The sequence below is a fragment of the Macadamia integrifolia genome, unplaced genomic scaffold (assembly GCF_013358625.1).
Source record: "Macadamia integrifolia cultivar HAES 741 unplaced genomic scaffold, SCU_Mint_v3 scaffold2294, whole genome shotgun sequence".
Classification (NCBI taxonomy): Eukaryota; Viridiplantae; Streptophyta; class Magnoliopsida; order Proteales; family Proteaceae; genus Macadamia; species Macadamia integrifolia.
The window spans coordinates 24,012-51,130 of NW_024868619.1; the positions used below are offsets into that span (position 1 = coordinate 24,012).

Genomic DNA, 27,119 nt, shown 5'->3' on the forward strand with positions numbered 1-27,119 from the left:
ATGAAATCAGGAAATGAGCTTCCAGTAGAGTTCCTCCAAACTTTGTTGAAGATGGTGCCAACGGTAGATGAAGAACTGAAGCTCAGGCTATTCACTGGTGATATTTCCCAACTTGGACCCGCAGAACGGTTCCTAAAAATGTTGATTGATATCCCTCTTGCTTTTAAACGCATAGAGGCTTTGGTTTTCATGAGTTCACTGGAAGAGGAAGTCTCAATTGTTAAAGAGTCTCTTGCAACTCTAGAGGTATGTTTTGGATCTCCTGATTGGGTCTGTCACTCTGTCATCAGTTACCTGTTTCATGCCTCATTAAGGAGAACTCCTACTGTGCCCAAAAAGTCTATAGTTGTCAAGTTGCTGTGGTGAGCCAAGGCCCTGGGCAGCAGCCTTGGAGCCAGGGAGAGCTCAGGCTACACTTTACTGGTCAAGGCATTTATACGACAGGTTTAGTTTAGGACTTTTAAGCCATTGTTAGTTCTTACTGTTTACTAGTATCCTGACCATAGTTTTTAAGGCGCTGGTAAGGCGACGCCTTAGGGACGCCTTGGCGCTGATGCGGTCTAGAGATGATAAGGCAATGCTCCGCCTTTTGTGAAGTGGCGCCTTATATGTTTTTTTTTTTTTTAAACACATTTTAAAATTACTTGATGAAGATTCCAAATATAGATTTTTTATTGGTAGGTGTATGGTTTTGTTAACACTTGAGATGTATAGGATCAACTTTACTCCATCAAAAATAACCAAAACAAACAAAACAAAAACACGATTCACAAACAGGGTTTGGATTTTGTCAAGGGTTTTAAGAAAGGGCTTTGAGAAGGAATCAAGGTACAAGGAAGAACCATTGATCTAGGCCACCATTTTGCTCCGGCAGCGGTGAGCTTCATTCTTCTTTGACGGGAGTAGAAATATAGTGGATGACCTTAGGACTTAGGCACTCATTTTGGCATCATAGAGGTAAGTATAATAAATGCTTATATTTTTTATGTCTTCTTTTCTTTATATTTATAATTTTGTTTCATAATTATGTATTTATATTATATGATTGATGATTGATGATTGATGAAGATGAACTTAGGGCCCGTTTGATAACATTTCTGCCGTTTCTGTTTCAAGAAACGGCAGAAACATAAATTTCCGTTTCTAGAAACAGAAACGGAATTGAAGGTGTTTGATAAGTCATGTTTTTAGAAGTCGATAGTAACCAATGAAAAAATAGCCACAAGTCGTTTCTAGAAACGGCGACGCCTGGGTCGTTTCTTGAACCATAAATAAGTAAAAATTTCTACTTCTATTTCTGAAAATAAGTGAAACGAAACAGTTTTATCAAACGCTTTTTACTCCGTTTCTGCTGTTTCTGGAAACAGAAACGGCAGAAACGCGTTTCTTGAAACGTTATCAAACGGGCCCTTAGTTTATTCACTTTATTGATTTGTTTTCTTGATGAATATCTTACATTGGTATGAATATGAACATTTAATATTTATTTAGCATATGAGTAATATGATTCAACTAGGATTTGAACCAAATAGATTGGTTTTATAAAAAAATTACACACGAACGCTTTAGTCGATAAGGCGACGCTTTATGCCTGCCTTATCGCTAAGGCGCTCTGAAAGACCCTCAAACGCCTCCGTCGCCTTACCGCCTTAAAAACTATGATCCTGACAAGTTATGCCAATATTTATTTACTCTACTTAGTAGTAGTATAAGCTAAAGAGATGACATCATTTATTCATAATCAGTCAACGATAATCAAACAACAATAGCAAATTGGGCCTTATCCCAACTTAGTGGGGTCGGCTACGGATCCATGCAAAAACAAAATAAGAGGAAGGAAAGTCAATGAAAGTAAAATGAGAATAAAAGGGAAGAAGCACAGCCCAACAGAACATGACAAACTCAGATAAATGGTGTCGGCTACATGGATCCGAGCCCTCCAATCATCTCTTTCTAAGGTCATACTTAGGACCAGATCTGAGCCCTCTAATCACCTACATAATCTAACCCAAGCTCATTCCTCACTACTTCTCCTATGGTCATTTTAGGCTTTCCCCTAGCTCTTTTAGCTCCTTCAATTGGAATTAGATCACTCCTCCTTACTAGGGCATCCTCAAGCCTTCGTTGAACATGGCCATACTACCTTAAATGACTTTCTTGGAGCTTGTCATTAAAGAGGGCAAGTCCCATTTCCCAAATCAGCTCTAATGTATTCATTCCTTACTTTATCCTTCATAGTTTTGCTACACATCCATCTTAACACTGCCCAATATTCCACCCATACATCATAGTCAGTCGCACAACAATCCTGTAGAATTTTCCCTTAAACTTTAAAGAATACTCCTATCACACAACAATCCGGACTCACCTCTCCACTTCGTCATCCCACTTTAATTCTTCGTAAAACATCATCCTCTGTCACCTTCTTTATTTATGGTTGACCCCAGATATCTAAATTAGTCACTTTGTAGTATCTCTCTCCTCAATTTTCACCATATCATTATCTACCATAGTATGACTAAAGTACACATAATCTACTCTATCTTGATCTACTAATCCTAAAATCTCTTGTTTCCAAGGTTAATCTCTGTAGCTCCAACTTATCATTAATCCTTGTTTTAGTCTCAGCCACTAAACAATATCATCAACGAAGAGCATACACTAGTGGACCTCGTTTAGAATGCTCTTGGTTAATTTATCCATGATAACCGCAAACAAATAGGGGCTTAAGGCCAATCCCTGATGTAACCCAATGGGAATTCATTGCCTTGACCTCCCACAGATCTCACACTAGCCACCACACCCTCATACATGTCCTTAATTATATCCATTTATGTACTTAACAACCTCACTTTACTAGTTAATGCCAGATTAAATCTTTAGGGACTCTGTCATATGCTTGTTCTAGGTCAATAAAGACCATGTGGAGATCCTTGGCGCTATATATTTTGATGAGCCTCCTCAGTAAGTAAATAGCCTTTGTCATGGATTTACTTGGCATGAAACCAAATTGGTTCTCCGAGATATGAGTCTCTCTCAGAAGACGGGCTTCGATAACCTTTTCTCATAATTTCATAGTATGACTCAATATTTTTATGCTTCTATAGTTATTACAGCTCCAAATATTGCCTTTATTTTTGTAGCTCGGAACTACAATGCTTGTCCTCCATTCATTTGGTATTTCCTTATGATCATAATCTTATTAAACATATTGGTTAACCAAAATACCCCACATACTCCTAGGCTCTTCACACTTCTACAGAGATCTCATTTGGGTCTGGTGTCTTGCCTACTTTCATCTTTCTTAAGGCTTCTTTAACTTCCGCCGCTCCAACCTTTCGTATATATCTATGACGTAAGGTGTCTTGTTGACTAACACAGTCTTCTAGGTCACTCTTGCTTGAACTATCTCCATTCAGTTGGTCACAAATATACTCATCCCACCTCTTGACGATGTCCTCATCCCTTACCAACACTCGTCCATCATCACTTTTGATACATCTCATTTGGTTGAAATCTTTAGTCCTTTCTCTCATTTTAGCTATAATTTCCCCTTCTTTTGTGTTTAGGTTTACATAAAGGTCCTCATATATCTCTTCGCCCTAGCTATTCCCATAATCTTCTTAGTTTCGAATCTGGCAGCATAGCTCTTTTTATTTTATCTCTTTAGTCCTTGCCATATCTTAAAACTAACTTTCTTGGTCTTAATGGCTGCCTAGGGGCCTGATTGATGTAAGATCGAATCACTAGTTATCCAATCCCAGGTAGGATCCTTAATACATTCAATAAATTTAGATTCAAGAACAAATAAGAAAATAAAATAGAAAAATTAGATAAAAGAAATAAGGAAGTGTAGCCCCTTAAAAACTTATATAAAAGACTCCAAACAAACTCGAATGCTGAAAAGGAAGGCTAACCCAATCATTAACTATTTGGGAAACCTAAACTGGTTAGGAAACTGAAATAACAAAAACAAATAGACTCAAAACATAATAAGACTCTTAGGACAGCTAAAAGACACTTAAGACTCCAACATGGGGTTAGACTCAAACAAAACAACCAAAACATATCAAGACCAGGGCACCATTTGATAACGTTCCCAGAAACGCGTTTATGCGTTTTTTTGTTCCTAGAAATGGAGAAATAGGGTAAAAAGCGTTTGGTAAAAGTGTTTCGTTTCACCTGTTTTTAGAATTGGAAATAGAAATTTATAAAAATTTATGGTTCTAGAAACGCCCCAGATGAAACAAGTTTAATCTCCGTTTCTGGAAACGAGTTGTGCCCAATTAATCACCCCTGTACCTGATAAAAGTGCCTAATCAAACTGCTGCCTAGACCCTTCATCACGCTTCTCCTCTGAAGTAAAGAACAATAGTGGAGGTGTACTCCTCTTCAACTCCTCCGCAACCTCACTCTTTGAATCTCTTTTGCAAGTCTCATGAATCTGCTACTCCCGTGAACCCTCTTCAACCAGTCTGAGTGGTCTTATCACTTCCCAACTCGTGATTTTTCTGCAAGTCGTGAAAGGGTAAAGCAACCGTCGGTTTTCTTCAAATCTGCAAGATTCTTCTTCGATACCTCTCATCGACCTTCAAAAACCTACTTGCGACCTCAAATCTCTCTAGATCAAGCTCCGATTCCTATATCCCTGTGCTGCTCTCTAAGGGCCCGTTTGATAAAGTTTCTGCTGTTTCTGTTTCAAGAAACGACACGGGATTGAAACGACACGGGATTGAAGGTGTTTGATAAGTCATGTTTCTAGAAGTTGATAGTAACTAGCGAAAGAATGGCCACGAGTCGTTTCTAGAAATGGCGAAACAAATAGAACTTGTTTGCCTGAGTCGTTTCTTAAACCATAAATAGGTAGAAATTTCAATTTCTATTTCTAAAAACAAGTGAAACGAAACAGTTTTATCAAACACTTTTTGTTCCATTTCTGCCATTTCTGGACACAGAAACGCATTTCTTGAAATGTTATCAAACGGGCCTCAAAATTCTACAAGATACGCCCCTGTTCTTCCCAAGTTCCATTGAACCCTAAAATGCATGTGCGTAAAAGATCGAATAGCTTTAAACGGTGCTGGTTTTTTGAAATGGTTTCTGTTCCCAGAAACGGTTTATCAAACACCCAAAAATTTGTTTCTGTTCCCAAAAACGAGAATTTATGTTTCTGCCATTTCTGGACACAGAAACGGTAGAAACGTGATCAAACGGTGCCTAAGACTCTAACTAACTAATGAAGTATTTTATTTTCTTACTTTCTACCCATATTTTAGGCCAATTAAAGTGGCTTATTACAAAGAAAACCTACGGGATGAAAGGACCAAAACTTACATAACCCAACCCAAGGCTTATTTTCAAAAACATAAACCCTTTAAGTGACTTATTTGCATCAACTCTCCTCCACTTAAAAAAACTCTTCCTTGAGTTTTGAATATTAGAACCACCACCTTGGTGCGATGAAGGTGCAGTCAATAGTAAAACTCATACAATTCTTTAAAGACATGAATGTAGTATAGAATGTGAGGAGCTTGATCTTTAAGATACTTTAATGGGATGACGAACTCCACATGCGCAACCTCAACATCGTCAGATATATCCATTAGGTTCTATATATGCACTTTCAATCTCTTCAAACTCCAATGCAACATAGAGCTCTTTTGGTTCATTTACTCGGTGGTTAAAAAGCATCTTCAATCTTGAGGGTTGTTCATAGTCATCACAATTGTTGTAGTGTCAGTTCCTTTTTTTTGGATGAATAAAAAATTCTTTACCAAGAGAAGAAGAAGAATATACAAAGGGGAAAAAGGGGGGGGGGAGGGGAGAGGCAAAAGCCTACAATAAGAAGCCAACAAGGCCGAAAAACAAGAAGAAAAACTAAATAGCATCAACAAAGGGCAACAAAATTGGGGGGGGGGGGAATGCCATAATCCAGAATATCTTCAAGGGGGTGGATCAACCTGGAGGTTCCAAGAAGCAATGATGTGGGAGTTTCTGATGGTGGGAGGGGGAGTACAGGATGGGAGGGTTTTTAACTTTGGAGGTGACATCAAAGTAACGAGCATTCCAAATCTTATCTGGAGATCGCGATTTGGAGGTCCATCTATGGATGTTACGCTCCATCTCTAGGTGGTTCACAGTAGCACAAAAAGTGAGTTTTCCCACAGAGTCACAGATGGAATCACCAAAGAAGGTCATATCAATCCAGATCCATTCTTTATTCCCTATCGAAGGAAAGAATGGATCTTCTAGACGGCCAGCATTTGGAGAGGATAAATTTCCATATGAGGCGAGAGAGAGGGCAAGCAAAGAAGAGATGGTGGATGTCTTCTGTGCCTCAGGGGTAGAGGCAACAAGAAGGGTTGGCAGGGATATGCCGGTGAATGAGAAAAGATTGGGTGGGAAGGCAGTCGGTGAGGCATCTCCATAGAGTGAAACTATGGCGGGGCATGTGACCTTTGAACCAAACAACCTTATGCCATTGTAGAACCGGGGAAGGGGTCCTAATTAAAGACCAAGCAAAGGCATAGGAAATGGTTCCATTTGAAGAGGGAAGCCAAGTGCACTTGTCATTTCTACCTCTATGGGCAGGGGGGAGAGGGAGGAGAGAGGACCAGAGATCAAGGAGAGGGGGAGTAGAGGGGGGGAGGGGACCAACCAGTGGGGGAAAGGATGGATGAGAGTAAGGCATCAGTGGGAAGACTAGACGAGTATATGACTCTAGGAGATAGGAGGTGGGCAAGAATGCCTGCAGGATGCCAGGGGTCTTTCCAGAGAGATAGATTGACTATTGCCAACAGCGAAGGAGATGGAAGGAAGGACACTGGATCTATGCTTAAGGATCTTCCTCCAGATCCACAAGGCATCAGGGATGAGGGGGCGGTCCAAAGAGAGTTAGACTTGAGTAAACCAATGTAAATCCAGTCAACCCAGATACTTTTTATGCTTGGACACAATCTTCCAGATGAGCTTGATAATCCTAGTGGAGTTGGAGGCTTTGATTCTTCTAATCCCTAGGCCACCTTCGGCTCTAGGAAGGCAGACCTTCTCTCAGCTTAGGGGCCTTAGGAATTTGGAAGAGTCAGAGCCCTTCCATAGGAAAGAGTAAAGGAGACCTTCAAAGGATTTGATAATAGAAGTAGGGAGAGCAAAGGTTCTAAACTAGCATTACATGGATTGGAGGGCCAATCTGATTAAGGTAAGGCGTCCGGCGAAGGAGAGGAGTTTCCCTTACCAGAGCGGAAGTCTTTTCCTGAGGTTATCCAACATGGGAGCATAATGGTGGGAAGAGAGCCTGGAGAGATGAGAGGAAGGCCAAGGTATTTGACAGGTAAAGAACCAAGCGGAACACCAGAGATCTCTGAAAGGTTATCCCGGATATGAGGGGGAACGCCGGAGATGAAAATGTTGGACTTGGGGAGGTTAATACTAAGCCCCGAGATGGATTCGAAAGTTTGGAGAGTGGTCATGATAGTGGAGATAGAAAGAGGATCAACTTTGTCAAAGATCATGATGTCATCTGTGAATGCCAGGTGAGAGGCGAATGGCTTTGCATTTCGGGATGGAAGAAATTAGGTGAAGGTCGGTGGGGGATTGGATGGATCGGGAGAGGACTTCTAATGAGAGGGAGAAGATAAGAGGGGGAAAGGGGACATCATTGATGGATTCCGTGGCCTGATGGGAAATAGCTAGCCGGACTCCCGTTCACCAGGACAGAGAAACGAGGGGAGGAGATGCAAAACCGGATCCAATGCATAAAAGAAGGCGGGAAGGACATTTAAAGTAGCACATTAGAAATGAACTCCCAGCTGATGGAATCAAAAGCTTTGTGGATGTCAATCTTGAGGGCAGCTGAGGCATAGGACTTACGATCAAAACCGCGAACAATCTCATGACAGAGCATGATGTTATCTAAGATACTCCTACCCGCAATAAAGGCCGATTGATTAGGACTGACGAGGGAGTCAATGACTTTCTGGATCTGTTGGCAAGGATTTTGGCAATGAACTTGTAGAGAAGATTGCAAAGGGATATGGGTCTGAAGTCGTTCATGGAGACCGCATCTTCCTTTTTGGGGACGAGGCAAAGAAATGTGTGGTTGATGCCTCAATTTGGATCGGGTTGTAGAAGAAGCTATGCACTGCCGAGATGAGCTTATTTCTAATGGTACTCTAACAGGCAGAGAAGAAGCCCATGCTGAAACCATCAGGGCCCGAGGCTTTATTGGACTTATGGGATAAGATGGCCGCTAAAATTTCTTCCTCATTTGGAATGGTTTAGAGAAAAGGAATGGAATCTTCAAGGACAAACTTATTAAGAAGGTAAGGCGGGATAGGGGTGGTGGTGGAGGGGGAGGGGCTGATGAGTCTCTGGAAGTGGGAAATAGCTTCCGCCTTAATGAGATCCGGGGAAAAGTGGTCGATCCCAGAAGAAGAGATGAGCATCGGGATTAAGTTGGCATTATTTCTGGCTTTGAGAGAATGATGGAAATTAGCCGAGTTAGAATCTCCTAACTTAAGCCATTTAATGCGGGCTTTTTGGCAACGAAAGCTTTTTCCTTGATCGAGAAGTAAGGAGAGATCAGAAGAGGTAACTTTCTCTTCCTCAACAAGGATAGGGTTGAGGAGATCCTGTTGAAGTCTGGATTGGATGGAATGGAGCTTGTCCCTACCAGAGGAGACCCTGGAAGAGATGTTCCCAAAGGTAGAGGAGTTCCAGAGCTAGAGGGCAGATTTCATGCTCTTAAGCTTTTTGGCAAAAGCGAGAAGAGGGGGGAGGGGGTAGGGGTGTGAATACTCCAAACATTATGAACAAAAGGGTGGAAATCCGAGTGGGAGATCCACATGTCAAAGAACTTGAAAGGTTTAGGGCCAAAGGAGTGAAAGGGAAGGACATGGATTGAAATGAGGCTATGGTCCAAGATCCCAGGGAGGCCAAAGCAGGCATGAGAAGAGGGCAATGACAAGGGCTTTGTCAAGCTTACAAGCCACACGGTGAAATCCTAGATCTTCTGTTATGCCATGTGAGCTTGGCACTAGACCACCTGAGATCCATGAGACTGAGATCATCGATACAGTCATTGAAGGAATCCACAGCCTGAGAATCAATAGGTTGCCCCATGTTTTTCGTGGCTGAAACGGATAACAATGAAGTCCCCCGCTATACCCCAAGGTCTGAGACCTATGGAGTTGGCGAAGGAAAGAAGGTTGTCCTAGAGGGGAAGTTTGAGAGGGCCCAGTAATGAGCATAGACAATAGAAAGAAAGCAAATATAGATAGTTTGGGTCGAGGAGGATTGACAAGAGATGTTAAGGCAGGAGGGATCCCAAAGAAAACCCTACCATTGGGGCTATGCAGGTAATTGGAGAGGAAGGACCAGTTGGGAGCAATTGAAGAAGCAATATGAGAGGAATTTTCTTCCAGAACCTTGGTTTCAAGAAGGCAACAGAGGTTGGATTGAGAGGAGCGGATACGAGATCGGATTTCCACTTGTTTAGCTAAGGAATTGAGACCTCGAATATTCCAGATGGTCTATGGATTCATTGGGAACCAGGGTGAGTGGGCATCGAATGCTTTGAAGAGCTACGAGGGGTGGAGGGGATGGAAGGGCCTGAGAAGGGAGGGGGCCGACGGCTATAACCAATTACAGGGGTGGTGTTAGAAGTGGTGGTGGATGGGGTGGTAATGGAGGAGGTTTTATTTTTTTGGTTTTTTAAGGTTGGGGGTGGAGTGTTTAGGAGGTGGATTAAGGTTGGTGGGGGGGGGTTGTGGTGATGGTGTGAAGGGGTGGCATCTAAGGGGGGGGTCTAGAGTGGCATTCTGGATTGTACCGATTGGCGCAGAAGCAATAGGGATATGCTGTCTAACCATGGTCGTGGGGCTACATCTGTTCTACTGAGGCATGGTGCTGATGATGTCACGGATTCCAGGGGAGCGGGGCAAAGGCAATGTGGGCCTCACAGAGGAAGGATCCTCAAGGCCTTCAAAGGCTAGGTGAGAGAGGCCGAGGTTGATGTCTTGAGCGGAGGATTTATCTAGGTGAACGTCGTGGTTGGTGTGGCCTTCTGAGGCCGGCAGGGTCAGAGAACTATATTGGTCTGCGTGGCCTTCAAAGGCCAAGAATGATATAGCGATAGTGTCTTCCAAGGCTAGACAAGAGTCAACGGTGGAGGCCAGGGAGTTGGAGAAGATTCGGTCGTCAATAGGAGAAGGTGATGCAACGAGAAGACTTGACGAAGTGGTGAGGTCTTGCGACGGCAGGACAGAAGCAGACGAAGAGCGTAAGGTCTCAATGGCAATCAGAGATGAGTCGGCAGAGGTACCAAGAAGGGGCGAGGGATGGCAGCAAGTAGTGGGAGAGCTAGCAGGGGAATTAGGTGAGGGGTAGGGGCGATCGTCATGAGGAGTACGATCAGAAGCAGAGATGGGCAGAGGAGAGGTTAATGGATCGGGTTGATGGATATGGGTAGAAGGTTGGTTAAGAGGGTCAATGGGTTGATTAAGTGGATGGGTGGGGTTGGCGGGTTGGTTTAGCAGGTGGGTTGGGTTATATAGATTTCCAGGGTAAAGAGGGTGGTCAGATGGGTATTTTGAAAATTGGTTCAGCAAATGGATCGAGAGGAATTGGCTTAATAGGACAAATGCTGGTTCAGGGATGGACCGGATTGGTTGAGTGGGGTTAGGATGAATAAGGAGAGGTGTAGAAGGGTTAGGGATTTCCGCCAGAGAGCCAGAACTCGCAGAAAGGTTTCTAGCAACAGGGAGAGGTAGCAGAGGAGGTAAAGAAGATTTGGGGATGGGTGAAGGATCATCTAAGGTTTTCAGTTGTCCAACCTGGTATGGAGACTGAGAATCCAAAAGTGGAAGTACATGCTCAGAGACGATGGAGTCCGTCGTATCATGGTCTGACAACCCTAGAACCGAGAATGGGTTTTGCCCAGCGGATAAAGGATCCGGCGAAGGACCAGGGGTCCTGAGGTTAGAGGTCGTCGATGGTGGGATTCCTGATGTAGAATCAGGTAGGACTGCTCTTCGATTTCTTTTTTCTTGTTTCTAGTTGCAACGACGAAATGGTCTGTAGGAGCTACCAGATTTGTTAGGACATTCGTAGGAGCTTGATTGGCAATGGGGATTTGATTGCAGGTGTGATCTGTGTTGGGAGGCACATATCTCATGCACTGGGAGGTTTTGTGACCAAAGCAGCTACATATCGTACAGGTCGGGGGCACCCATTCATAGAGAACATCTTGGATGAACGACCATCTGCATCCCTTACTGTTACCGAAGAGGGGAGAACATAACCAGCTTGGACTTCGATGTAGATTCGGGCAAATGAAAGTCTGTCCATAGTTTTGGTTCTTTTATCTGAATATAGAGGCTTACCGATGAGGGAGCCGACGATGCTGAGCCCTTGGACGCACTAGTAATGGAGGGGAAGATTAGGGAATGTTACCCATAGAGGGATGGAAGAGGGCTCGGATTTGTTGAATGATGTTTTGGCATCACATTGTCACACAAAGATGGGCTTCTTCCCAACGTACTAGGATCCTCCATCAATAGCGAACACTTTGTCGGAATCGGTGTCTAAGTTGAAGACGAAGGTCCCATTGTCAAGCATATAGGTGGACATAGAACACACCGGCTTCCACTGTTTCAGCAGAGAAGATTTCACAATAGAGAAAGGTGGTTGGCTTCCCAGAAACGTACCAATGATGCAGTTTTTCCATTTTTGGATCTCAGAATCGAGCAGGCCAGGTGGACAGAGGCCAACAGGGGAGGAGTCCTGAATGCATAGTTTTTAAGGCGCTGCTAAGGCGTCGCCTTACTAACGCCTTGGCGCTGATGGGGTCTAGAGATGGTAAGGCAGTGCTCCGCCTTGTATGAAGTGGAGCCTTATGGGTTTTTTTTTTTTTTTTTTTTATTTAACACATTTTAAAATTACTTGATGAAGATAATGTTAATATGTTATGATGATTGATGATTGATGATTGATGAAGATGAACTTAGTTTATTCACTTTATTGATTTGTTTTCTTGATGAATATCTTACATTGGAATGAATATGAACCTTTAATATTTATTTAACAAATGAGTAATAGGATTTAACTATGATTTGAGCCAAATAGATTGGTTTTATAAAAATATTACACATGAATGCTTTAGTCAATAAGGCGACGCTTTACGCCCACCTTATCGCTAAGGTGCTCCTAAAGACCGTTAAACGCCTCCGTTGCCTTATCGCCTTAAAAACTATGCCTGAATGACCGGAGGGTGGAAGAATAAGGTATGACCGGAAGAGGGAGGGATGGGGGAAGCAGGGTTGGAGGAGGGGTTGCAAGGTAGAGGGGAGGAGGACACCACCGAACACCAGGAGTGAGAGTCGAGAGGAGGCAGTGTCTGGGGGAGGGTGGGGGAAGGAAATAGGGAGTCAGGAGAGGAAGAGGGAAAGTGAACGGCGGTAGTAGCAGGGGAAATTCCGGCAGCAGAGGCCACCGGAGGAGGTGGGGACTTGGGTTAGAGGTTATGGCATGGGTTGTGCAATATCAGCTTTATTCTGAAGTATGTGTGGAATCTAGTTCATATGTTCATGAGTGCCAGTTCCTTAGTCTTAACCTCATTGTCCATTACGGAAACCTTGTTGCTTTTGAATTCTTCGATATGAGTCTCAGTGTTGGGAACATCAATGACGAACTCTTTCTCGTTAAAAGGATTTTCTGGAACTTCTTCAACATTAACCTCAATTTCAGGTTCTCGTTCTTTGATTGGAGGTGTCTTCTCTTGTTGCTCCTTTGCATATTGTTGCACAAGAGTTGCCAAGTGGTCTACTAATTGTTTCAGACTCTTGTCACCTTTATTGTCACATGTGGTGTCTTTTGGAGAACTGGAGATGTCTTCTGATGAGAATCTTGTGGATGAAAGAGCCTTCTTTGGATATATGCAGGGAGGTATTGGGTCGCCAACTTGTACTTCATCTCTTCCCTAGTCCTAGGCTCATGTCCATGAACTCGGAGTAGCTTTTTGTGGACTTTCCACCATTCTCTAGCACAACCAATCAACCGGGAGCAATCAAATTGAAGCTTTCGTGTCACTGCCAAATTATAGTAGTCAAAATATTCCTCCAGAGAATCTAACCAATCAAGGACTTTGCATGTATTCCTCTGTCTAGTAAAGTAACGAAATTCTGGATCCATCTTCTTGGATCTTCCAATGGCAGCAAGTGTTGGGGCATGTAATCAAGCTTCAAACTGAACTCAAACCAGGCTGGAATTACTCAGGATAGCAGAAAAAATAAAACAAAGAGAAAGAAATAAATGGAAAATAGAGAAGGGGAAGAAAAAGATAGATGGGGAAGGGGGATAGGTTGGGTTGAGTATCTAACTCTTCCCTAGGCATCTCACCCACGAGGTTTCTCACCTCACTGCATCTCACAGTAATTGGAATAATCCTACTTTTTTTTTTCTTCATCAAATCGTGGCCTAAATCAGCCTTGTCCTTTATTTATAATGATAAATTCGATTACTACAATTGAATCCTTCCTTGCGTGGAAAGGAAAGGAATTCCTAATTGAAAACTAATTACAAATCAAATCAAATCTATCTAATTAGCTGAAATAGGAAGTCCGAGGAATAAAAACTACTAAATACACAAAGCAGCCATAAAATAGGAAAGGAATTTAATTAATGATATCACCCATGCAAGGACTAATCTTTCCTAAAATTTAGTATTGATTAAAGCTGTCAAAGTCCTCCACAATTTGGCCATGGGGTCCACTTGAAATTCTGAAAGCTTCCTACAAATCAGCTCAATTTCCCTTGAAAGGAAAACCACTATGCAAGTAATATTAACCTTCAATCTTGCCTTCATCCAGCTGGCATGGGACCCACAAATCAGGAAGGAATCTTCTTCATTTCTTATCTATGTAGTTGTCCTTGGGTGAACCAAGAACCAAGAACCAAGAACCAACAACCAAGCCACTCTGACCAGGGTACCTCCCGTAGCAGTTGCATCCCACAACTGGTCTGGACTAGTTTTGGGGCCTTGTTCCTATGATTTACATCAGCTCTACCAATCTTTAAAAAAAAAAAAAAAAAAAAAAAAAGAAAAAAAAAAAGAAAAGAAAAAAGAAGTCCACGAGTTTGGTTGAGTTGTTGAATCAAACTTGCATAATCAGCCTCTAGTGGGTAGTAGACTCCACAATCATCAACGTAATCCTGCTACCATTCTGGCTTTGATACCAATTGATATAAGATTAATCACTTGTGATCCAATCCCAGGTAGGATTTTTAGTACATTCAGTAAATTTCAGATTCAAGAACAAATCAGAAAAATAAAACAGAAAGATTAAAGAAGATAAAGAATGAAGGGAAGAATAGGGTAGGGGAATGGCTATCTCAGCCTGGGTCTCTCACCCTCAATCATCCTAGTTGATGACACAACCTATCTCAGGTAAATCTTTGCAAACAACAAGAGAAAATTGCATTCAAATTCATGTACAATGTTGTAGCCCCTTATAAACTTATATAAAATACTCAAAACAGATTCAAACGTTAAAAAGGAAAGGCCCAACCCCTTAACTAATTGGGAAGCCTAAACTGACTAGGGAACTGAAGTAACAAAGAAAATATACTCAAAACAATAAGACTCTTTATTTTTTTAGGGGAGAGGCATAAGGCCAAACAAGGGGAATCACGTGAACAAAAAAGGGGGGGCTACATCTACTGGATACAATCCCTCAAAGGGGGGAGGAGAATGGCTGAAGGGAGGTTCCAGGAAGTAACAATAAGTCTGTTCCTAGGAGAGTCAGGGGCCGAGAGGGCGGGAGAGCTACAATTTTGGTGGAGACATCAAAGAAGATGGCCTTCCAAATCCTTTCAAAAGAGTGAGAGTTGGGCATCCATCTACGAAGTTTCCTTTCCATCCAAAGGTGGTTAATGGTGGCACAAAAAACAAGCTTATCAATGGTGTCACAAATGGAGGGGCTGTGAAAGGTCATGTCAATCCAGAGCCATTCCTTGCTAGGAGGGGGGCTCTTCTACTAGAGGGTCAGCAGCGAGTAAGAAATTTCTTCCAGATGGTGGAGGAGAAGGGGCAAGAGAAGAAAAGATGGTCAATATCCCCAGTTTCACTCCAGTAGAGGCCGCAGGCAAGGGAAACCTGAATGTGATGGTAGATGAGGAAAGATTGCGTCAGGAGGCAGTTGGTGAGAGCCCTCCAGGATGTGAAGTTGTGCCGGGGAATGTGGCCTTTAAACCAGAGAACTTTGCGACAGGGGGCAGTATTGGCTTTAGTCATAACAAGGTTATATGCAGAGGAGAAGCTAAGCATCTTGGAAGGAGAAGGATTCCAAAGAATGGTATCCTCCCTCTCTCTGTGGTTGGGGAGAAGAGGAGGAAGGGAGGTCCAGATGTTAGTCAGGAAAGGGGGAAGGGGAGAAGGGGCCTATCCATCATTAAGTAGAACGGAGGAGATAGAAGCAATCCGATCCATTCCTAAGGAGTAGACAATTCTAGGACTAAAGAGATAGAGGAGGACTCCTGAAGGATGCCAAGGGTCCAGCCAAAGAGAGGTGGAGGCACTGTTTCTAGTGGAGTAGGTCATAGCCTCAAGCGCCAGAGGTCTAAGGCTAAGAATGCCATGCCACACCTAAGAGGAGTCCGGGCCCGGAACTGTGGACCAAATGGAGTTCGATTTCAGGAGATAGGAGTAAACCTAGGAGACCCAGATGCTATTCTTTTTTGTGGCAATTCTCCAAATCAGCTTAAGGATAGCCGTCGATTTCATATCCTTGATAAGCTTGAGACCGAGCCCTTCTTCAGCGTTGAGGCGACAGACTGAGTTCCAACTAGAGGGGCGGAGGAACTTGGTGGAATCAGTTCCTTTCCAGAGGAAGGAGCTGATAAGAGATTCAATGGCTTTGATGGTAAGGGGAAGGAGGATAAAGATGCCCGACCAGTAAAGATACATAGATTGGAGCACTGATCTGGAAAGCAACCCACATAGGATAGCAGTTTGCTTTTTCATAGCTAGAGTTTCTTATGCAAGAGATCAAGAATTGGGGTACAGTGGTGGGCCAAATGCCTGGCGGGAATGAGGGGAAGGCCCAGGTATTTGACAGGGAGAGAGCCAAGGGAGAATCCCGTGATATCAAAAAGATGGGCTTTCAAAGCCTCGGAGATCCCAAAGGTGATAAGATAGGGCTTTTGAAGATTAATGCTGAGACCTGAGAGACTTTCAAAAAGGCGGAGAGATGGCATGATGGAGGAGATGGAAGTGGAGTCAGCTTTTGAAAAGATCATGAGATCATCCTCAAAAGCAAGATGGGTGAGGGAGCTGGATTTGCATTTGGGAATGGGTGAGATGGTATAAAGATCAGTGGAGGATTGAATAGATTTAGAGAGGACCTCTAGGCCAAGGGAGAAGCAAGGTTTAAGATCTCATCTCGTTTCGGTATTTTGGTGGTTTCAGGACCACCGAAATACTGAGATCTCGTCGAGATGTGAGTTGATGTATTTTTTACTCGGATGACTGTTTCGGTGGTCAAACGGTCATATTATGACCTGAAACTTGTTGGGTAGCTTGTTTTAAGGTTAATAAACATGCTTAGAAGTTAAAATTGTAAAAATATTAGAACATGATAGTGTCTTAGAATTGCACCCTTGTTTGGCAGCAACCGCCGAACTGATCTGGAGAATTTACCTTCATTAGTAGAATAAGATATAATATGATAGTAATATCAATAAATAATGTATTTAAGTCATGATAAAAAGACATACATCAACATTAATTAACTAATAATTAGACTTTAGAGTACTAGAGTAGTATCCCAAGTCCCAAACATATTAGTTACACAACACTAATCATGAATTCATAATGACTATCTAATATCTACTGGAAAGAACTTTAACAACCTAGCTGGATTCCACGCCCAACACGTTGGAGTCGATGTGCATTTTCCTTTGATTGCACCATAAATTTATGCCACGTCATAGTCTAAGAGAAGGATCAAACGTCGTCCTCCACAACTGCCAAAAAAATTGAATCATCTACATACTGAAGGTAACTTATACTAGGGTATGTGTCACCACTATAGTATGAAGAAGAAGAACCCGCCATTGAGCTACTGTCAACTGATGCTTCTGGCAACTTGTATGGCTGGGCTGGGTATGAGAATAAACTATCCATAAAGCCACCACCATGTTACTGGGTCTGGGAGCCATAGTCAGTACTAGGAATGGATGAACCAGATCTATGCCCTATTCTAGTGAATTGACCATAAGGTCCATGATACTCTGACCAGGTGCTCTCTCAAGTAAATGAAGGGGCACGCCATTGCCCACTCACTCCACTCAAACTCATTCCGCCAATAAAAGTAGATAGACAATCGACTTCTATACAATCTAGTTACACATCTCCACAAAATCGGTGACGAGGTCCTCTACTGTAGCCTGTACTCCTCCCTCCACTTGATTGACGTGGACGTGATCACCATCTTGTATGGCATACTCAAACTGACTCTCCCAAGTGAATCACACCGGCTCCTACTTTGGCTCGGCCTATTCATACTGCTCTCGAACTCCTTCAAATCTATCACCATCCCCATCGCCATCGCCATCACCATCACCATCGCCATCACCATCACCATCACCATCACCATCACCATCACCATCATCATCGCCATCGCCATCACCATCACCATCACCACTCTTATCACTACCTAGTGCTCGATGTTGTGTTTGTGTCTGTGTCTATGTCTGAGTGTGGGTACGACCACCCGAGGAAGTGGACCAATCATCATCTTCATCTAAATCATCCCTACCAGGTGCAAGCTCGAATGGTTGGGGGGTCTGTGAATGTATCCTTCCCTTTGTAGCCATACAATCATCAACATCGATTGCCATCTCTAACACTACATATAGATTTGGCCTACCTCCTGGCTGATCCATCAACGGCTCACCTCTATCCCTCACCCAGTCTACTAGAGGATCCTCTTCATTTGAGTCAATTTGGAAAACATCAGCTAGCTCGATCTGGCCCCTATCATTCTCCATACCCATGCGTATGTGTTGCATCCTTAGTCTCATATTATAGTGCACATACACCAAGTTAGAGAGACGTTGTGAACCCAATTGATTCCGCCTTTTTGAGTGGATGAGTGAAAATGTACTCCAATTTCTCTCACAACCAGATGTAGTACATGTCTGGGAGAGTACTTTGATGGTAATTTTCCTCAATTCCGGTGTCGAACCCCTATACAACACCCACCATTCAGCTGCGTTACAAGTTACAACAATTTTAAAAGATTATTTTTGTTTCAAAACACTTAACACTTGTATAAGTAACATACTAAAATTTGGATTTCATAACTGCATCAGTTTTTGTATAACCCGCGAATGCGGTGGGGGCTCCAAAGCTGCCTAATGCATCTCTGAATTCTTTTGTCTATAACAAATTTACAAATAGGACCCTAGTTAACAATCGTTGTACTGAAATTTAGATTCCTATAGTACGACAAAACTCATCTCAGTATTGGCTTTGGCCTATAGACCGGGATTTGGTTGCAACTTGGCAACCACCTACTTCACTGCTTCCAGAAGCTCCGGATTCAATGCAAGTCTATGGCTATACTGATACTTGGGGTTTAAATAGTATGCTGAAATTTGACAAAACATATTATTGTCAATGTTAACATTAATACATTTTTATATCACATAAAAGAATGTCTTCAACTTTGCTTACTAGCCTTAAGCAATGGATGCTTGAGCTGGCGCTCCTAAAGTTCTTCTATTATTTCCATAAACTTCTTACTTCCACGTGGGTTAGCAGCATAGACATGTTCTTTCATCATTGCCACAACAACATACAGGCTTGGCAAGGTGGGTTTGAAAGCAGAATCCACCATCTTCAACACGCTAACAATTGGTGACAAGATTTTCACCACTTTACCCAGTTGTGTCCAAAACTCCTCTGATGACATGGTTGCCTGTGCCTCCCTACCACCAGGGGATCTTGCTTCCCTCCACCCAAACCTCTTCAGATGCGAACATTGATCGAAAACCAACTTTCTTGGACTCAAAACTCTGGAGTGCAACATAGTTGGTAGCAAATCTTATGAGACCAGGCTTGACCAATTCCCCCCGCACTTCTCCCTCAGTAGGTTAAATGAAAACCCATGATTATATACAAATGTGCTTACTTGCCTTGCCTTATCAACCACCTGCTTCACAATTTTCAGTTTCCCAATGTCGTTCAACATCAGATCAATGCAGTGTGCTACACAAGGAGTCCAAAGGAGTTGGAATCTGTTGTGATCCATCATTTTCTGTTCGGCCTTCTTGTAGTTACTTCCGTTGTCCATCATAATTTGAACAACGTTCTATATACCAACTTCTTCCACGACCTCCTTCAAAAGCTTATAGAAGTATTTTGTATCCTTTGTTTCTTTGGATGCATCAACAGATTTCGAAAAAACTGTCCTACCATCATAGTAATCCATAAAGTTGATGATGGACTTTCTCGTGGGCCCTGTCCAACCATCACACATTATGGTGACCCCATAGCTCTCCCATAGAACCTTTAATTCATCTATGTAAGCTTTCAACTCTCTCTTCTCATGCGGCAAATAAATATTCATCACCTCATGTGCAATGGGGCCCTTTATCCTAGGTTCGGCCTCAGCAACAACATCAAGCATCGGCTCACGGCTGGTAATAGGGACCTGTAGTGGTGTTTGTTGGGATGCTATGAAATAACATCCACTTAGACACAATCTCCCCAACATAAGACTTCATGTTAGTCCACATCCCCTTTATCTTACGCTGTGTTAAAATATGTACCACGATATGGGGAGTGTCCTTATCGTGGATGAGTTTTACCTTCTTGCTTTAGTTTATTTCTTTCCCTAGTTAGGATAAATCTCTACTTACTAATTAGGATAGACTTCCTATTTTATCTTGCTTGTGGCACAAGGACTTAGTTTCCTAATTTGATTGTACTTCTTTTGGAGTTAATAAATATTGATGGTAGGGGGGGACTGATAAAACACTAGGCTGCTCCCCTCTTGCAGTCTCTCTTCTCTTCTTCTCTTTCAATCTCTTTCTCTCTTCTCGTACTCTCTCAAGTTACTGGTTACAGATCTTGGTTTCGTAACATGGTATCAGAGCCATGAAGAAGAAGAAAAAAAAATCAGATTAATCTGTGTTTGAGTAGTGTTGCTGGAAAAAAAAAAAGAAAAACTCTTTTATCGTTTATACTACTGCTGGTCGATTGATCTTTTTAATTGGAAACTGATTGTTTCCTACTGCTGCTGCTGCTGCTATAATCGGTTTCCAAGGTTATTGACTGCTATTGCTACCCTGCTGATTGAGTTTTTTATCAGTCGAAGAAGAAGCTGGGGTTTGCATTGTGACTGACATAGGAAGAAGAAAAGGGTTCGCTGATTGCACTTTGGATCTGGTATGTTGGTGACTTGTTTCTTTTCCATCCCTATTCCATCCGTACTATGGCTGCTCCCAAATCAGGTTTGAATCATGCTGCTCTACCATCATCGTCTATTCAACGCAAGGAAGAAGAAGAAGAGTGAATGGTGGCCGAAGGTCTCTGTTTCCTTCCCCTTTCTCCTAGTTCTCCTTTCTTTGTTGCTGAAAACCATTTTTTTTTTTTGGCTTGGATGATTGTTGCCGTTGCACCTTCGGATATAATTTCAGATAATGCATTCTCTGTTTCCCGATTGCAAGAACTAGGGTTGCCTGGGTTTATCACAGTCGATGGTTGACGCTGTTCCATCTTCTTACGCTGCTGAATCGATTTCCTAGTTGCTATTGAGTTGCTACTTTGCTACTCAAATTCCGCCAGAATTTTCTTGGTTTTGAAGAATCACTGCCACCTTGGTTATGTCTTGAGGTTGAAGACGACTTCAACCCCTAAATCGTGGTCCTTGTTTCAAAGCCTTATTTCTGGTTTTCCATATTTGCCCCTCCCATTACCACTAAGTCCCTCTTGTCCTTATTTGTTTTCTCTTCCAAATTTAACCCTCGTTAATTAATACTAATTCCCTTGTTGTCCCATTGGCTCTTTAACTACCAAATTGACCCCTTCAAAATTCTGGTTATTTACCAGAATGCCATTACTCCATTAATTGGCTATTATATGCTTGGATGGGCCCATAATTATTATTAGTGATGGGTTTTTAAACCCAGGATTGTGTGGATTAATTATAGATTTGCCATTTTTGAGCACATAGCACCCAATTTAGGGTCTTGGACCCCTGGATCGCCTTAATTTGGAATTTATAGTTTTTGGGAAAATTGCTACTTGCATGCTTGGCAATTGGAGTTCTCTATTCAGATTTGCTACAGTAGGGGGTATTGGAAATTCTTTTCTTGTGTTGCTCTTGATTATGGGATTATATGTACTGCTCATCCTTTGAGATGCTAATTATTGGACAATGTATGTCCACGTGTAATGCTACACGTGAGGGGGAGATTGGAGTTATTATCTACTCAATTGCAGTTCTTATATTATCTGTTTTATTCTGCTACTTGCTTACCTCGACACTTGATATTGGTACTTGCTTATCTCGGCACCTGATGCTGCTACTTGCTTACCTCAGCACCTGATGTCGATATATGCTTACCTTCGCAACCTGTTGTTGCTACTTGCTACCTACTACCTGCCTTCTTTGGGAAGCACCTTTGATGCTATTGACTTTATGATGTGGATGATTGGAGTTCTCTCTGTGCTCTCTAGCGTCTACCACTACTTCTCAAGACCGGTGTTTTGTTTAATTTTCTATTCTTATTTGTCCAAGCTGGAAGTTTTCTTTTGATATATTTATACTCCAGCTTGAGGGGGAGTGTTAAAATATGTACCACGATATGGGGAGTGTCTCTATTGTGGCTGAGTTTTACCTTCCTGCTTTAGTTTATTTCTTTCCCTAGTTAGAATAGATCTCTACTTACTAATTAGGATAGACTTCCTATTTTATCTTGTTTGTGGCACAAGGACTTAGTTTCCTAGTTTGATTGTACTTCTTTTGGAGTTAATAAATATTGATGGTAGGGGGGGACTGATAAAACATTAGGCTGCTCCCCTCTTGTATTCTCTCTTCTCTTCTTCTCTCTCAATCTCTTTCTCTCTTCTCTTACTCTCTAAAGTTACTGGTTACAGATCTTGGTTTCGTAACACGCTGCTTACTACCCTTTTTCCTGTACGCTCGGGGATCCTATTGTAGAATGGGGTTTACACAAGGTGGTACCACTAGAGCTAGAGGTGGAGGTGGGGCTGCTCTTGTGCTTTGTGGTCTCTTAAATGGCAAAGGAGACTGTGAAGATCCACTACCTCCTGCTCTAAATGGACCAGCTCCTCCTTTAGCCTGTCGACGTCTTTCCTTCTCCTCACGTAGACTTTGTCGGCTTAATGCTTGCCCCTACCGCTAATTTCTAGCCTCTTCCTCAGTTTGTATGTCATTAGGCACATAAATAGGGTCATTACTGTCATCATCTCTATCATCATCATAATGATGCATGGGAGCATGTAGTGCCTCCTCAAACTCTATCCTCGCCTTATCTTTCGCTACTTTTCTCTTATTCCCTCCCTTCATGTCTTTAGCTATGGCCTTAGCAATATGATTAGGCACTTCCCTGCATTTAGCCATATCTGAGCAGTTCCCAACCAAATGTTGTTTAAGTCTTGTGGCCCCACCACCCATAAACTTCTTATGACAGTAGTTGCACTCTGTTTTTCTCTTATCGCCATCAATAGGCACTCCGTGTTTTCATGCAATCTCTCCACTATCACAACTACTATCACGCCTCCCACCTCCTCTCCCTCTTCTTCTGCCTTCCTTGTTGCCTCCTTTGTTAGCCATTTTATATCACCCTAATGCTGATGCATAGAAAAAAGAATACCATTATTAACTTGCACATATATGGTAGCTACTTATATATTTTTTTTTACCTAAAATGATTTTTTAATCAATTTTAGAAAATATTTTAATGACATAAACATAATACAACAAAATCAAATATGGTATAGCATAACAACCATCATGTACGCTTCAAAACACTTTAATATTAATCTCTTATTTTTATTTTATTTTTAAAATCAAAACAAAATATTTTTCCCTATTTTTAAAATTATTTTTCAATTATTAATCTATTTTTCATATTTTAAAAAAATTAATATAAATAATTACCTGCTAGAAAAAAATTTCACTCCAATGAGTCATAGAACAGCCAATGGTGAGTAACATATATATATATATATATATAGTTGAGATCCATCAAGTAATATTTACCATAAAAAGTAACAATTTATGTTGATGGAAAATGCATTTTTAAATAAGAAAAAAAAATTATGAGCCAAAATAAAAATTTGATTCTGTGAGGTCGTAGATCGGCCTCTAGTGTATAACATATAAAACATCTAGCCTTATCCAACTAGTATTTATGTTACTATTTCAAAAAAAAAAAAAAAAAAAAAAAAGGTTTTAGGGAAAGTACTTTACATTTCCAAAGCTTCAAATGTGTAGATCTTGTTGTAGGAGTGATTTGGAAGGCAATATGTGCAATGATGGGGCTAATTAGAGGCCAATATGGCGACTTTATGTTCAAAATGCAAGATGGAACCGAGATTTCACCAAGACAGAAGAGACAGTCGAAATGTCTCACTGAAGTGAGGTATTTATAAGCCTTTGACTGTATCATTTTGGTATCTTACCGAAACAATACCAATATTTCGGCCGAGATATCGAAATATCGACCGAGACCATGTACTAAGCTATTTCGTAACCTATCTTGTCTCGAAAAAAAAAAAAATACCGAAATTGTGATATCTCGGAGAGATTTTGAACCATGGGGAGAAGAGAAAGGGGGAGAGGGGGCATCCTTGACGAATTCCCACTGAAGAGGGGAAATATCCTACAGGACTTCCATTGACAAGAACTGAGATCCGGGGGGTGGAAATGCATGCAAGGATCCATTGAACAAATTTTGGCGGGAAGGACATTTAGAGAAGGGTGCTGGAGAGGAAATCCTAATGGATGGCTACGAAGAGCAGGCGGTTCGAGACCTCGGACATTCCAGATAGACTAGGGGGTCATTTGGAAGAGGGAGTTCGGTTCGAGAGCTCCGAAGAGCAGGCAGAGGATCGCTGCTGGCCAGCAGTAGAGGAGCTTCTCTTGTGGCGGTGATATTCATGGATTGAGGAGGGGAGAGTAGAGCTAGACTTCAGGGTCAACGGATGGACAGGGATGGCAAGGTGGTTCGGGCTAAGCTTGGAGGAAGAGGATGACTTCTGGTTCTTGGGGGAAGGCTTGGGCTTGGGATGGTTTGTTTGGGCGGTCTGGTGGTGGATGGTAGACAAGGAAGGAGGGGGCTGGCCAGATTGGTGCATGGTAGACCAAGGAAAAGGAAGGCTAGCTTAGGGAGAAGGGTGTGACTTAGGTAAGGCAGTGGAGGCAGTAGCCTCATCAGACAAAGAGATAAGAGTGGCATGGGGATGAAGGCTCAGGAGCAGCTCTTAATAGAGCAGTGGTAGCCAGGAGAAGTGTTGGGGATAATCCTCCAAAAGATGTAGCAGGAGCAGCATCAGGGTCTTTGTCTTCAGGGAAAGTGTCACTAGATAGCCCGGAGGGGCCAGCAGGAGGGGCGAGAGGACCTTGCAGAACCCGGCGATAGAGAGGGATGGCAGTAGCTTGAGTATCATCGGTTTGGGCATGAGGATCAACAGTCGGGTCAGAGTTCCCAACATTGGCAGCTGCAATCAGTTCATTAGCAGGGGCGGGAGAGATCCGAAGCCTAGAGGGGTAGATGGCAATTCCTGGCAGCAAGGAGGAGAATGAGTTGTGTTCCAACAACTCTCCAAGATACACAATGAGACTTAGAGGGGTATAAAGGGGGCCCTTGGGCGACTCTATCCAGCCTGGCCACACCCTCAATAGATATTTGAGGAGAGAAAAATGGGATTTGATCCTAGGGCTAGCGGTAATGCTGGGGTTGGCCTCTTCTTTGTATGGGCTTCAAACAGCCCTTGTAGACCTTCAACTTGCTTCTAGAACACCATCAAGTCTTCTTGTTGAATCTCTTTACATAGTATAGCCTCTATTGGACCCCTTTGCTTTTTAGGGTTTCAAGAGAGACTCAAAGAATGAGTAGGAGAAACCTTGGTCCACTCTCAAACCCCTTTCTGGTTCAGATACCAAGTTGGAAGTTAGAGTTAATTAGGGTTAGAGATGGGGAAGATGAAGAGAAGAGAGGAAGGAAGAAGAGGGAGAGAAGTTGAGAGAAGAAAGAGATAGAAGAGGGCAAATCGTGGGAGCGCATTTTGCTCTCTTCCCACCTATTCTAGGTTCAAGCTAGTAAGTTAAGGAAATTACATAGGTCTCCCTAGGGAGGTAAAAGAGAAAGAAAATACAACTTAGGACAACTTAATATAAAAATAGTTCCTAAAGTGTCCCTATTACATAAACTCCAACAGAAAAAAGGATTATTTTCTATGTTAACATGTACATCACACGAACTCTAATTATCTTCTAGCCCATGTGGATGAAATTCATTGCTGATTAACACTTGTTCTTTTGATGTTCTGTTTTTATATGGTAGGTAGCTAGCAAGGAACTTAGAAGCAGCCGGCTATTCCTGAAACTCCTAGAGGCTGTCCTAAAAACTGGCAATCGCATGAATGATGGTACCTTCCGTGGTGGAGCACAGGCATTTAAGCTTGACACACTCTTGAAACTGGCTGATGTCAAAGGAATTGATGGCAAGACCACACTCTTGCATTTTGTTGTGCAGGAGATTATCCGCTCTGAAGGTATACGGGCTGTCCGTGTGGCCCAAAACTGCCAGAGCATGTCCAGTGTGAAATCAGATGACCTTGTGGATTGTACCCAGGAAACGGAAGATCATTATCGCAGTCTTGGTCTCCAGGTTGTTTCAAGTTTGAGTGGTGAGCTGGAAAATGTCAGGAAGGCAGCGGGATTAGATGCTGATGCCGTAACTGGAACACTGGCCAAATTTGGCCACTCATTGGTGAGGACAAAGGATTTTCTGCACAACGAAATGAAGAGTGCAGAGGAGGACTCTGGGTTCCACAGCAGACTCAAGAGTTTTGTAGAACATTCAGAAATTGACATAACTTGGCTGCGAGAGGAAGAGAAGAGGATCATGTCTCTTGTAAAGAGCACAGCAGACTACTTCCATGGGGATGCAGCGAAGGATGAGGGCTTGCGTTTGTTTGTGATTGTTCGGGATTTCCTGATAATGTTGGATAAATCCTGCAGAGAAGTGAGAGAAGCACAAAAGAAGCGAACAAAAATGCCAAAAAACAAGGAAAGTCCGGCTTTGCAGTCTTCTGCAGATTCCCATCATCCACTGTCTCCAGACATACGTCAGAAGCTTTTTCCTGCAATCAAGGACCAGCGTATGGATATATTTAGTTCAGACGACGAGAGCATGTCTCCTTAGTTTTTTCATTGGTATGAGGTTTTTGTATTCTTTTGCTTGGATTTTTTTTTTCTTTCGAGTTTTCCATTAACAGTTAACCCATTTGTAGAAGTTTAAGCATTTAAATAGTCTTTGAACCAATCTTCACTTGTTTTCATCTGGCAATTTTTTTTTCAGGAGGCTCTGAAAGCAAAGTGAAAGTTCTACCAGATGCTGCACTAGTCTTGTGCCCATTTCGAATTCTGGCCTACAGAAATTTGTGAAGCTCTGAGTTTTGTCCATTGATTTTTTATTTTTTGTAGCTGATGACAATTAACTCTCTCAAAGATCAGTCTGACAATAACTAGCAATGGCATCTATGACCTCAGACATTTGAAGGTTGGTGAAGCAACCAGTACATATGCACCCACTTCAAACTAACATTGCAGTAGTCATCACTGTCACTGTCACTGTCGGACAAAGTATATGTATTCTCAAAAAAGGCTTTTGGTCCATGTTTTATTAGGCCTTTGTGGGGTTCCAACTTGTCAATGAAAATTTAGAGGTAATGATTTGCCTCTTTCTTTTACTTTTGTAAATTTTTATTCTCATCATTTGCAAAAAGGAAAAAGAAAAAGGAACCTAGTGAGGTTCTTTGGAATTCAAGAACTTGTTTCAGTGTGTGTGTGTGTGTGTGTGTC

General features: G+C 42.3%; 1 protein-coding gene across 1 annotated transcript; it reads left to right on the forward strand.

Annotated features, from left to right (window-relative positions):
- Positions 1 to 27,007, forward strand: LOC122066207 (formin-like protein 5). The gene is made up of 3 exons (XM_042630032.1): positions 1 to 246; positions 25,597 to 26,471; positions 26,617 to 27,007. The coding sequence occupies exons 1-2, from the start codon at positions 1 to 3 to the stop codon at positions 26,458 to 26,460; spliced, it is 1,110 nt and encodes a 369-aa protein (XP_042485966.1). The 3' UTR covers positions 26,461 to 26,471; positions 26,617 to 27,007.
- Positions 27,008 to 27,119: the final 112 nt, after the last annotated feature.